Below are 14,353 nucleotides of genomic sequence, written 5' to 3' on the forward strand. Positions count from 1 at the left end.
TCACATGGAAAACTGGATTTTTACTTTAGTAATATACATAACTTACATTTTCTGAGAATAAATCATATCATACAAAAATGTAAAATAATAATCATCACAAGCAAGGCCAGATTACGACAGAGTATTAGGGCCATATGTATTTTAATTAGAAAAGTCATAATATTACTGTGCTTGCCGAAGTTCTACTCCTTCTGGATCCAAACCCGTGGACCATTGTTTTCGTGAGAAGCTACGAACCCTCTTATTTACCTCACAGTCGAACACCGGCAAACATTTCCTCCATCACAAAACAGGCAATTCCCTCCTGGTCTGTGTGGTTCTTCTGTCAGCATAGACTCAGTTTCTTGCACAATTTCTTCAAAGCCCTGATTATGTGATGCCTAAAGATTAAATATTTAATTATTTGTGCTAATTTAATAGGATGCTCAATATTCCTCATTCGATAAGGCGATAAGATGATCCTTTGATATTTCTCCTCTAACATGACACGTGGAATATGACCTTATTCTCATGATATTGCTTTTCTTTCGAGATCTAAGATTTTTCTTCTTTCGTGTTTCACTAATACTCCTTCGTATCAGACACTTATGGCATGGTGCTAATTAAAGGGTTAGCATTAAGCTAATTTAAAGGGCCACCCAAGATTTTTTGTGTTGCATAAATGATAAAATTGGGGATCTCACAAAAGAAAGATTAATTTGAAAAAATGTCTAAATCAAAGCAGTGGAGGTTGTAACATCCTAAATTTTAGACCCTTGACTGTATCAAGCTGCAGAAACACTGGATCCTACAATTCCCATAAATCAACAGTGTTTTTCATTCATCCTCCCCAAAGAGTCTCAAGCCCAAACAGAGACGACCTTGATGACATCATGAAAGTGATTTTTTGATTTTACTTCTGTGGAGCACTTCTTTTATGCTAACACTGACTTATGAATAAAAGTGTTTCAACAAGAAATAATAGCTGATGGAATCAAAGCAGCAGTTTGTGGCGGCAATCCATTCACACACAAGTAAATATACATGTGCAGGCAAATTTACAAGCTGCCAGTTTGGAGGTGGAGTGGAAAAGAAGTTGACGAGGAAGCCAATGTGGATCGGTGTGTAGCAGACGATGAACACGATCATGTTTGCTGAAACCAGACCAACAATGCTTTTCTTTTCCTCTGACTTGTCATCCGTCTTTGACAGAATAGAGATGATTTGACTGGAACAAAAGAAAATGATCACCAGTGGAGTGAGGAAGCCGAGGATGACCATAATCAGGATGGACTGTATATGAAGCGGGAGATTCTTGCATCTTTCATAACACGTCCAGAGTTTCTCCGGGTAGTTCTCCTTTCGGAAAACCACAGATCCTGTCACCATAAGTCCCCAAATAACCACGCACACGGCAACAGCTACCATCTTCTTCCTCCTCCACCATCGGGCCTGCAGGGGGAACCTCACAGCCAGGTAGCGGTGGACACTGATGGCGGTCGTGGTCATGATGCTGGCGTACATGTTGGTGAAGTGAACGTTCATGAGGAAAGTACACAAGGTGGTCTTTGGCAGGCAGAAGTAGGCGTCGAAGATCCTGAAGGGAAGGAAGAGGACGAGGGCAGAGTCAGCTATAGCCAGGTTGAACATGTAGATGTGGGTGTCCGTCCAGGAGTCTCGCTTTGCGATGAAGGCGCGCAGAGCTGCAGCGTTGATGAGGAAACCAAGGAGGAACAAAAGAGTGTAAGCCAAACCCTGGAGGTGCTCTACCTTGCAGCTGGTGTCGGTGATGTTCATGTTTTCCTGAAAGAAGTTATGCCATTGGAGTATGTTAGACTAGAGAAAAGCATAATTATTGAGATACAACAAAAAGCTGAGCATATAAAACATACAACAATAAGTACTAATTCAGTAATAATACTAATACTAATAAAAATAAACGGATTACCATGAAACCTAGTGGAGAATGTGTAAGGAACCAAAGGTAGATTTCTTCCACTTAACATTGAGATAAGCATTGATTTCTTTCGAATAACAACAGAAGACAAACAAACCGGGTCCCGATTCATGTTTCCTGAAAAAGTTATGCCATTGGAGTATGTTAGACTAGAGAAAAGCATAATTATTGAGATACAACAAAAAGCTGAGCATATAAAACATACAACAATAAGTACTAATTCAGTAATAATACTAATACTAATAAAAATAAACGGATTACCATGAAACCTAGTGGAGGAATGCGATATGTGTCAGGGAAGGAACCGTTAAATTCGTGTGTAGATTTCTTTCCACTTAACATTGGGAGATAAGGCATTTCTGGACATTTTGACTGATTTCCCAGGGAATAATCAGTGAATCTTGATGAAAAATAATCAGGCGTATTTAAAGGGTGGATATTTACGAGTGTTTTGGGTTGTTGGTATCACAAAGGTGCACAGTGGAGCCACAGCATTTTACTGTTATTGCACCTGAACATTTAATGCCTCTGGGCAGTTTGGACAAGATCAAAGTTTACCAAAAGCAAAAACCTGAAAATAGGGACATTGGATTGTTGTTTTGCAACAGATGTGGGTGAAAAGAGAAGCTCTCTTGTGGTCAAAGTTATAGTTCCGTAACTTCACAACTACATGCAATTAGTTTATATTATCACAGCCGAACTCAAAATCAACAACTCTGTGAATCTACTAGTTGAATTACTGTGTATATTATAAAACCATTTTGAACTCTCGCTTTTATGAAGCAGGGGGACATCAGCCAATTTACATGGTTGCAAAAGTCTCAGTTTCCTGATAATATTACACACACACACACACACACACACACACACACACACACACACACACACACACACATATAAAGTTTAGGTAAAAAGAAGCAAGCAGTAAAACATTTATGTTGCTGTACTTACCAAGTGAGCTGAAAACCTCACTGCACTTGACACACTTGACACAGACGCGCATCTGTGTCAAGTGTGTCTTTTTATTTGCAGGATTCTGAGTAAACGTCTGTGAACGTAACACCCTTTCCTCTGTGGTCTGTCGTCTTTTTCTATTTCAGTAGATGCCGGAAATTATTATGGAGACTTACTTACAAGGGTAATTTGAAAGTTGTGTAAGCTGGTGTGAACAGAGGTTGTGATAGTGCAGCACTTGGTTGTAGCACATCTGTTTCCTGTTTGCCTTTTTAGTCAATCCTGCTGAATATACATTTTTGAATTTAAAAAAAAACGTGTGAAGTAGAAAGAGAGACAACGTCTCACACGCACACACACGAGGTGAAAGCACAAAGTCAAGAAAGAGCTGCAGATTGGAAAAGGAAATAGCATGATGTCCCTGAGCAGCAGGAGGCACGATTTTAAACACAGAGTAATCACTCATCGACATCTAATGAAGAGAAATGGGTCAAGGTTTTGTTCTGTCGGATGAAACAAGCAAGAAATTTCTGCATAAAGCAACATGAAGGTGCTGGGCTTTTGCTTGGAAAATGTGTGTCAGTGTGTCAGCACGCTGACTGGGAAAATGTTTGTCCCACACAATATTTTCCATTGTCATTCATCAATTGAGGAGCAAAAAATAGCCTGCAATTTCTCCTTAAGCTTGTCGACAACTGACAGCCTCAGTGGAACAGCCACAGCCCGCCGATCGAAACCCCTGTTTGTGGAAGAACCTTTGTAAATAAAGGTCTGGATTCAATAAGACAGATAGCTGGAACAGATTGAGTAATCTTGGAGACATCTGCAGGCCTGTCACTGCCTTCACGCAGCTCTGGCCGATCTGCTCCGTATTCCTGAGTTATTTTGTCAATATCTCCTCAGCAGAGTGTTTCTGTCCAGGCAGACAGATGGGGGCTGAGGGGAGCTGGACTCCGGTTCAGCTGAAACTCACACACACGAGGCAGACACTGCACAATGACACTTAATGAGCACTTAATTAGAAATGACTTAGAACCCGGTCATACGGTATTTCGTATACTGTATGTGCTGATAAACACATGTGAATGAAGGGTGGATAGATAGATAGATAGATAGATAGATAGATAGATAGATAGATAGATAGATAGATAGATAGATAGACAGATAGATAGATAGATAGATAGATGGATAGATGTGTGTAGTTGTGATGGTTTAGGTTAGGGTAAGGGGTTAGTGAATACATTATGTCAATGAGTGTCCTCACAACTATTGAAAGACATGCATGTGTGTGTGTGTGTGTGTGTGTGTGTGTGTGTGTGTGTGTGTGTGTGTGTGTGTGTGTGTGTGTGTGTGTGTATGTGTGTGTGTGTGTATGTGTGTGTGTGTGGTTTTGCTTTGTTTATATCACTGTAACTATGTCTTACAGTGATTATGAGCCTGTGTCTCTCGTGGGGTCTGAATCACTTGTTGATCACAGACGAAGTATATTCACTTTGTGTTCCACGACACAAAACCCTGAATTCTGATTGAACGTTATGTCCGAGTCAACCTTTGAAAAATTCAGTTTGAGTGATATTCAGTTCACGAGTATTTAGGATTGACAACATTGAAATGGATTGGGAGCAGAGGACCTTACTGTCAAGAACAAAGACGAAAAAAACGATAAAGAGAGACTGAAACTGCTTGTCCAAAATAATCATGAACCTTGACCAGACTGCACAGATGAATGATTGTCTGCACTCTTATCATTATCGTACAAACACTGCACTCATACAATCATGTAATAATAAAGAAAGGTACTCTGAGGTTGTCGCACACAGGCCTTCAACTTGGAGAGATGAGGTCATGGTTGCAAAACAACATAAAAGAAACATTGAGAAAATGAAAAAGAAAGACTGGTTCTGGCTCCTGGCGACACTGAGCACAACGACTCTCTCTGTAACACTAACCTTAAATGTTTAATACAGAAGAATGGTTTAGTTTGAGAGGAATAAATTGATTTTAAGAGGAAAAAGAGGTCTGTTTTAGTGAGGGAGGACAGTGATACAAAGATCCACATTGTAGGCTCAGAGCTCTCTGTGTATTTTTCATCACTGATCATAGTTAAAATTAGAATTAAAGTGTCATATGATTAAAAAAAGTGTTGTACAACTAAACCCAAATCTGGATTTTGTAAGTGTTGCTACAAAGGTCCAGTGTTTTAAGCTACTTTCAGTCAAAATACATCAATGTGAGCAAAGTGCAAAGACGATACAAATTTCAGCCTTAAAGCATAGATTTCAGAATCAAAATGCGAAACCAGCCAGCACAGGAAATCAATTGACAGAGAGAAACCAAGCGTGAATATCTGAGGAGCTGTTATTGAAAAAGAAAATGACGGAAATCTGAAAACCTGATCTGTAAAACAGAAAAAATCCTGACGGGCTAAATGGAACAGTTGAGAACACACGGCACAAAAACAGATGTCAGAGAATGAAGGTTTTGGAGAATGAAGTTGCCCTTTTTACTTGTTGTTTGGTGTAGTCAAATCTATTTTTAGTGGATACAATTTGGTTTCAGGAAAGTTTTTGGCTTGGCCTTTCTAGACAGAGGAGTCGACCCGCTCCATTAAGTCTGCGGCCTCTGAACTGTAATGTAGACTATTTAAAGCCAGAGGGGGAAACCATCAGCCCATTAGAGAAAAGGCTGAAGGTTAAGGTGATGCCGCCTGCAGCTCTGGAGATGCAGTGGCTTGTAAATTGTTTGTAATTAACATATTAATGCATGTTCACACTGAAATGATCTTCACAATTAAGACATGTACAAGGAGCCGCCTGCAAGGCAGCGGAAACCATGGATTAAATCCAGTTTATGAGTAATCACAGCTTGTTTTTCTGCCAGTTATTGCATTCTTTGTTTCTGAGATTTTATTAAAAGCTGCTCTTTGCTTTATTCTCTGAAAGTAAAGGCATAAATCTAATATTGAACAGGATATGAAGGGGGTTCAGTGTTTCGGATGCAGCCTGTTGTTATCATTAATTTGTTTTCAATTCTTTTAGGCCGACTCTGTTTTCACAGAGATATTTTCCAGATCTAGCCGGATGTGGTGTGTCGTTGCAGATATGTTTGTGTGCTGTAGTCTTGGTCTCTCTCTCTCATTTTTTCTTGACTCATGTCTGCCTGTCTGTTGGCGTGCACCCCCTCCCCTCCCTCCCCTCCCCTCGCCTCGCCTGTCTCTCTCTAACCGTCCAGCTATCTCTCCTTCCTGCCTCCCTGCATTCATTCCTGTTTGTCTGGTGCTGTTTGAAAGTGCCCTTTACACGACAGTATAGTGAGGCGGGGGCGGTAGGTGGATGAGCATTTGGAAGGTGGCTGTGGTGGTGGTGGTGGAGGTGGCGGAGGTGGGGGGGATTCCATGGCTCTAACTAGGTCAGTGAAGACACACCCCTCTCTCCCCTTGCTGTGCCCCTGCTCTCCACCCTCCTGTCTCCTTTCCCTCCATTTTTTCCCCCTCTGCCCCCCCACTGTGACGCAATGCAGACTTTCTGCACAGGCCTGCTGTTTCTCCCCTCTGATACCTCTGAATCTGAAAAACACACAGTGCACTCTTACACTTCATTCCATGACAGTGATGCACGCTGCAAAATCAGCATATAAGCAAACCAGGCAGCAGGCGTACAAACTTGCACTTTTTCACAAATGTCAGTCAAACTGGCTGAATCAGCTGCACCACATGGATCCAGTGTTCAGCTCAGAGTTCCAGTGATTTGGCCACTGCTTTTTGTTGTGATTACAAAATGCCCACAGCGTTGCATAATGTTTGAGGGGGATGTCAATCTGCAATTAGGCACTTTCACATTCGGAGTGGCGGTGAGGTGCTGCCGTCAGAAACTCTGTCACTGTTACTGTGCAACTGCTTTGGCAACACACTTTTTATTTTATAGACACTCTTCCTGTGTGCTGATGTGTGTGTGTGTGCACATGTGTGTGTGTGTGTCAGAGATAAAAAAAGAACAATCGCCGTATTCATCTGCAGTTTTTTTAAAGCCCATTAAATACTCAACTTGTGACTTATCATGCGTCTGCGCGCTCTTTTGACAATAATTATGAAATGTGCATGCTAAAGAGCAAACTCCAAGTATTACATAAGCCCTGCATACCGTACAACGATCCAAACACTAGATGGCTCTGTTTGTGCCGGCTGTGCTGTGATGACTCATCCAGGCGGTTACATATGAACTGAATGCTAAATCACCAATTCTCACTCATGCTTGATCCTCAGATGCAATGGGGGTACTTCAGTAAACAAGTGGGACATGAGGATGCAGTGATTTATATGTGACGTACAGATGAAAACAAAAATGTGGGTCGTGAATGTGATTAACATGTTCTGAAATTAGCTGCAAGACAAAATCCAAACATGAAAGTGATGCATGACGTATGAACATGAAGCGGTCATCACAAAAGGAGGATTTTGCTATTTCTCTCTTCCCTCGTTAGATCATTTTACACGGAAAAAGGATTGACGAGAAAAAAAGGCCGTGGTGTTCCATTGAAATGAAAGAGAATAGAGGATGTGAGGGAATAAGGGAGGATGAAAATAAAATGGAGGATGAAAGAGGAGTGAGATAAGGAGTGTATGGGTGTCCAGTGCCCTGTGGATGGCACATAGCAAATGTAGGTCATCAGACCAAAGACGGAGAAAGCAAGATGTGCGAAGCGGAAGTGAGAATAATCACAGTTGTACGATTCTGGGAATAACTCTTCATGTGGATAGAAACATCTTGGCTTCCATGTGGGAGTGCATATGCATGTGGCACATATATAACCCAGTGCGTGTGTGTGTGTCCATTCACACTCCCTTGGGTGTAAATGGGTCGGTTCACATGGCAGAGCACGTTGATTCACACCGGAGATAAACACAAACCAGTTGCCGTGGAAACCTCTTTTTTAGTCTTTGCATGGCTCATATTTGTGTTTGCATCAGATTTCTGTGACGATGTCCACACAGAGAAAAGCAGCACAGCTTTTTCCACACTGAGGCAAACAGGCACTTTAAGGCACTGATCATGAAAAGGTTCTGATCTTCAATCTCTCATGAGTGGCTTTTGTTTTGAAAATCTATCAACTATATTAAAGCACTGTGAATGTGTCAGCACCTCGTGGTCCTCCCTCTATTCAAGAGGTTGTGGGAGTGGTCGCTCGTTTGTGAGGAAACAAAGGAGGAGAGATGTAGAAGGGTGGAGGAGAGAGAGTGAGATAATTAGTGACAGGGAGAGAGAGAGAGAGAGAGAGAGAGAGAGAGAGAGAGAGAGAGAGAGAGAGATATTCACTGTCTGTCAAGACAAGACTGGACATACTGCAGACATTTCAGCACAGTTTAAACTCTGTATGTGTCAGCATGTTCCTCACACGCACAAGCAGCCATGAAGAACATTTCAGTGAAGACGTGCAGCCGGAATTGAGCAGCATGTATGAAGTGGAGTTCTGATTAGAGGGTTGCTAAGTTTGATTCATGTGACTATTTGTGCAGGGCAATCTTCCCCTGTTCAGCAGAGTAGAGGACCCTCCAACAGGCAATAAATGTTCATGTGCAATAGCAGTTAAATGCTACGGTTGCATCGTGCAACTCAGTAGAAGGCCGATCAGTAGAGAACACATACCTCCGCCAAGACCAAACAGTCCCCTAATGAAACCACATTTAAATTCACTAAATCCACATTTTTTATTTGGATCTGCACCGAACTGCACACACTTGTAAAAATCTGTCCCCGACATACGCCTGCTTTTTTTCATCAAGATCCATGAATTATTCTCTGAGAAATTTAGGAAAATGTTGAAAAGCGTTTTTTTGAAAGTGAAAAAAGTCTTGGATCTGCACCAAAATGTAATGGCTTCTTGCTTCACCCATACCGCATCCTTCCACTGAGTGTCATGGGAATTGGATGAGTATTTTTTGCGTAATGATGCTTAATAACAAACAAACTGATGAAAACATAACCTCCTTGGTGGAGTTAAATATAATGAATCAATGTTAGTAACTGCGTTTGGAGAGAGCAGGTACAATTATAAGAGAAATTATAAATTCATTCAACCAATATCACACATCATAACCATCAGAATAAAATGTGCCTGCTGCACTCATCACTTCAAACCAGTGATAAGCGCTCAGAGGAAAAAATTATGAAATCTCTCATGTAAAACAACCAAAACTGCTTATGTAGGAGTTTATACAGGATTACGCGTTAAGAAGCGGAGTTATCCAAGAAGAGTTGAATCAAGGACAAAATCCTTGGTTGTTTTTTCAAGTATCAAGTCAATAATCAGGTCCAGTTGCCCTAAATTCAACTCTCCTTGGATGACCTGGATGAGGGAGGAACAAGGTTTCAGAGTCTTTTTTGTCGAGGAAATCCTCATTTCACCGCCGGGTAGTGGTCAGGGGTCAAATTCAGGTGAAAAGATGTTCATGACAAATGATTATTAACAGAGGTCTGACTCTGGAATGCTTCTTCCTTCATTGCATTCAGGTTTTACTTGATTCATCCAGTGCAAGCTGTGCAGAGAACCTGAAACACTTGTTGAATGTCCAGATTTTGGCACAAGCTTCACATTAGCTCATTTTCAGTGGTGTATCGGAGAGTTGGCAGCCCTGACACTACAAAAATACACATTTTTCTTCCTGTAGGACTCTGGGGAGTGCCTATGCTCATCGAGATAAATCTGTACATAATGACCTGTGATTGAACTCATATCTAATTTATACTGCAGAGTTATCGCACTGGAGAGCGGTGCGGTGGGTAAAAAATGAAACTGATAAGGAGAAACTGAGAGTGAAGAAGAAACAGATGTGCTTGAGTGAAGAGAGGCAACAGAGGCTTAAACAATAAAAAAAGAAAGAACATGGAATGAAATGTATAGAATATGGAGATGGTACGTGGATGTGAGGTGAAGCTGAGTGGAGGAGGATGAGCGGGTCGTGACAGGAGGGAACAGTGTTTTCACTCGGTCCGACACACTGACCTAGTGACGCAGCAGAGCTCACAGCTCCGGATTACAGAGCAGTGGCTGCAGGGGAGGGAGGGAGAGGAATTAATTGGGACTTCAGAGAGGAGAAAACAGGGAGATTAACCAAATGAGGAAAGAGGGAGTGGGGGATTACAGCTCTGTTGATGGCAGCCTGAGCTGGAGCCTGAAATAATCTCAGGCACAGTCCAGTAGATTTTTATGTGCATGGATGTGTTTCTGCCTGTTGCGGATGTGACATTCAAATGAGCACAAGGAAGGAAATGAAAGGATACGAGGGTGTGAGCATTATGTGTGATAGTTGCACGTTAAATCAACGCTGTTCGTACACGAATGCATGCAAACCTTTTGTTTTTTTCAACATGCCATGTGAGAAACTTCACTGGAATGTAAGGAGTCGATGCTGCTAAGGCGGAGAGAGAGACTGGCCATGGGGCCCCACTGAAACCATGTGCGGCCAATCAGTTACAGTTGGTCCCTCATCCCCACAAAGACTCTTTGATGTGAGCGAGGCCTTTAAATTCAACCCAGGGGAGTCACAAGGCTGCACTGGCTGTTTGATCTGAGTCAGGAGAAACCTTATTCCGTCCCTGACAACAAGACGTTCTGCAGCACAACAACAAAATGGCCAGACATTAAAGGAGTCAGTGATATTCATCCTCGGCTGGGAAAATCTGAAAAGCAGCCGTGCACTGCACTGATCAAAAGAATGAATATGCTGCATGTGATGGTTCTTGCTACACGATGTTGATGTGTCTGGTCAAGTGACACTGTCAACTAACAGCTCCCATGCCTAATTGTCTCATGCACAATAAGAGAGAAGGTTGAATCTTATCCTTCAAGGTTGCAGTGTAGAAAGAGAGATATTTTACAGATTGTTATCTCAGAGAGCCTCGAGTGATTCCAGGAGGTATGAAAAGGAAATATATCTTTTTTTTTTTACAGGGCAGCCTTGAAGCATACACTTCGACCTATAGTAGAATCTCTTTGCTTGTTGTGCATAAGAAAAAATATGGGATGGAAGCTATAGATTAAAAGTGTCACTTGACCAGTGTTATGCTGGGCAGACACATTAACATATTCCGGACGTCTGTCCTTCAAGGCTGCAGTGTAATAAAATATATATTTTACAGTGGGTTATATCTCAGAGAGCCTAAAGTGATCCCAGCAGGAACGAACAGGAGAGATATGATGATAATGATTCTCTGCAGGGATCATCTCCGTCCTTCCCTGGCTGCACAGATGTGTCACCTTACATGTGCTGCTTTGGTAACATGTTTTTCTAAACCAAAGAGGACTTAAGGCACATTGGACATTCACCCCCGGTGTGTGCGTCGCAGCTCTGCTTGTGGTCAAAAGGCCTATGACGTAAATGTCCGTCCCTTTATATATAATTTCAGCCGGGCTCCCACATCTGCTCCCTCATCCTGTTATGCTGCAGCTGGCAGCCTCCCAAAAAATCTCCTCCCAGCGCCTCTGAGCCGCTCCTTCTTCTTCCTTGGCTCTTCTTTCACCTCTTTTACTTTATCATAAGGCAACAAAATGTCTGCCATATACAAACCCATGCAGAAGACCTCTTCTTCCTCTTCCTCTTCCTCCTCCCGTTTCCCTCTCTCTCTCTGCTCTGGCGTCTAACCGAGTTGCACGGCGGTTACATAAGAGCTAAGGTCAAAGTGTCACTGGCGTTGTCAAGGGAGACATAGAACAGAGGGGCTTTAGAGGAGATGTGTACATGGCGCGAGAGACAGAGAGGGAAAAAACAGCAGACACAAACGGCAGAGCAGGAAAAAAATATGCAGGAAATGCCAGCAAAAATAAGGATTTGAGCATGTGTGCACGAACAAAAACATCCAAATGTTATTATTCACTTCACTGTTGCTGACGTGAAGGAGTGTACAAATAAAGAATAAAGGGGATTATGTATGAAAAACAAGGAGGAGGAAGAGGGGAAAGGGTTCGGAGAGGAAACAACAAAAGAATGTGAGTCTCTGTGTGTTTCTGTGGGGGTGCGTGTGTACGTGTGGGCCTGTGTGTGAGTGTGTGTGTGTGTGTGTGTGTGAGGAACAGAAAAAGAATCTGTGACTGTAGGTGCTCTGTGCTCGCCTGTTCCACTAACCTAGTTTGAGTAATCTCTGCCTTCATGCTGTTTCATAACACCGCTGCTGGAGCATTGCATCATAAGTCCACCCGCTCCAGCACACATACACCCTCCCTAAGAACTCACCCACCTCCCCATCAGCACCAACAGCCACACACTATCCTTACATCAGAACGTCAATCCCCCTCCTATCCATTCATAGATTAAAGCCGCAAAGATGAGCTGAAAACGTCCCTTTTAAAATGCAGGAGATTATTCATATGAGGGGAAAAAACATAGGATAATTGCTGGAAAATTACCAACCGGTGCAGGCAACATACTAATACATAAGTTAAATAGATAAGATGCAAATATCACAGTGTTATTGCTGCTATACTGACGACTGCCAGGTGTCTGCTGGGTGCAACCTCGGGAGCAACGTCCACTCCACAGAAAGTAAACTGAGAGGTGGTGAGCAATCGTTGGGAATGCAGCTGAGGATTATTTATTTTTCTGGCCTATTCTTCCTAGTGCAGCAGAGCGTACAGGAACAAAGCTCGTTGGAGTGCACGAGCTCAAATAAATATTTTACAGGCCCAACAAAGTCCCCGCAGCGGCACTACTTTGTATATTTACTACCAATAAAATTATACTCACTCTCATTTCATCAGAAGACATGTGTTTCTCTTTGTTAACAGCGCACTGTGTCATGAATATTATGACAAACAATCACACTGAAGAAATTGTGTCGTCTTTCATTAATGTGTTGGATGTTTGGGGAGTGGGAGGGGGTGTGTGTGTGGCGGACTTCTGCTACACTGTAAAGAATATAACCCGTTAAATTATAGTAAACTATTGGCAGCCACAATCGCCAGTAAGATAACGTTATTTTACAGTGTACCTACTGTATTCTAAAACAACAGTTCATTACCATAAAAAATATTACAGTGCTATACTGTGTATTTAAATGTTTTACGAGATAATGCTGTAATGTTCTGTTACCGTTATACAGTTTTTTTTATCATACTTCTTACTGTAATTTCCATTTACGGAGTGTTGCCATAAAATGTATTAAAATACTATAAAATCTGATTTTACAATATAACATTTCAAGAAGCTAATGATTAACTAGTTTTACATTTCACAATGATGTCCTTTAAAACTGCAAAAATAAAAAGGGTTCGGACAAGAATTGGCCTTGAAATGTTTTTTTGGCTTCAACTACTGATTCGAGAAGTTATGTTTTTGTCTTTGGTTGTTTGTTAGTTAGCAGGATTACACAAAAACTACTGGACTGATGACCATGGAACTTGGTGGAAGGATGGTTGGTGGCTATGGACCAGGGAAGAATCCATAAATGTTGGTGCGGATCCAAATTAAGGGGCTTTCTTTCTTTACTTTCTTTAACATTGCAAGATAAGGCCTCTCTCCACAATGATTTCTCAAAAATAATTCATGGATCTTGGTGGAAAAAAAATCTGGCATATTTAGAGGCCTTATATATGAGTGTGGGTAATGTGGTGCAGTTTGATTGAATTTAAAGAGACTGTTGGGCCTTGATGGAGGTATGTGTTCTCTGAGTGCCATTCTACTTATAGGTTATGTTTTCGTCTTGTGGGACATGACCCAAGGAAGAACCCATTGAATTTTGATAAAGATCTGGATCAGGGGGCTCCACATTTTCTTCTTGGAGAATAATTAATGGATCAGGACCAGGCATGTTTAAGGGACTGATATTTATGAGTGTGTGCAATTGAAAGAGAATCCAAATAAAAACACAGATCTAGCAAATCTAAACGTGGTTTCATGAGGGGACTGCTGGGCCTTGGAGGAGGTATATACTATACTGATAACCATTGTAGTTTTCTATATTCGGTGAAGTAATGAATCAAATATCATCGCTATAAATTCTACTCACTAGTCACTTTCAACCTCATGTTTTTAGAGGGAAGTTAACTTGTACTCAAACGCTTACACTGTGTTCCAGGTCAACACAATTAAAGCAAATACAGAAAGACACTGTGTTCATAAGGTGCAGGCTCTCTGGTAAGCAAAGAACCTGTTCAACAGCTTCTTCCTGTTTGTTTGTTGGAGATATTTTTTCCAGCAACACCTAATAAAACAAGTATGAATCTTAAAGGGATAGTTCACCCAAAAATGAAAAGTCACTCATTATCTACTCACCACTATGGCCATGGAGGTGGTGGGTGAAGTGTTTGAGTCCACAAAACTATTTCGGAGTTTCAGGGGTAAACAGCGATGCAGCCAAATCCAATACAATTGAAGTAAATGGTGACCAAGTGCCTCCATGCTGCTCCTGTGATGTCATCAAAGTGTTCGTAAGCCCCGACATTCAAATTCAACTCGAAACGGTGTCATTTCAA

The 14,353-nt window shown here is 41.7% G+C and overlaps 1 protein-coding gene across 1 annotated transcript; it reads right to left on the reverse strand.

The window, feature by feature from the left end:
* gpr35b (G-protein coupled receptor 35 b) lies at positions 1-2,965 on the reverse strand. Its single transcript, XM_047342044.1, has 2 exons — positions 2,888-2,965; positions 1-1,782 (listed from the first exon to the last, which is right to left on the reverse strand). Exon 2 carries the CDS (start codon positions 1,774-1,776, stop codon positions 931-933), a length of 846 nt encoding a protein of 281 aa, XP_047198000.1. The 5' UTR covers positions 1,777-1,782; positions 2,888-2,965; the 3' UTR covers positions 1-930.
* Positions 2,966-14,353: the final 11,388 nt, after the last annotated feature.

Source organism: Hippoglossus stenolepis, chromosome 11 (assembly GCF_022539355.2).
Source record: "Hippoglossus stenolepis isolate QCI-W04-F060 chromosome 11, HSTE1.2, whole genome shotgun sequence".
Classification (NCBI taxonomy): domain Eukaryota; kingdom Metazoa; phylum Chordata; class Actinopteri; order Pleuronectiformes; family Pleuronectidae; genus Hippoglossus; species Hippoglossus stenolepis.

What these genes read in the sequence shown, in the direction of transcription:
- gpr35b (XM_047342044.1), bottom strand. Translation starts at nt 1,776, where the DNA reads ATGAACATCACCGACACCAGCTGCAAGGTAGAGCACCTCCAGGGTTTG.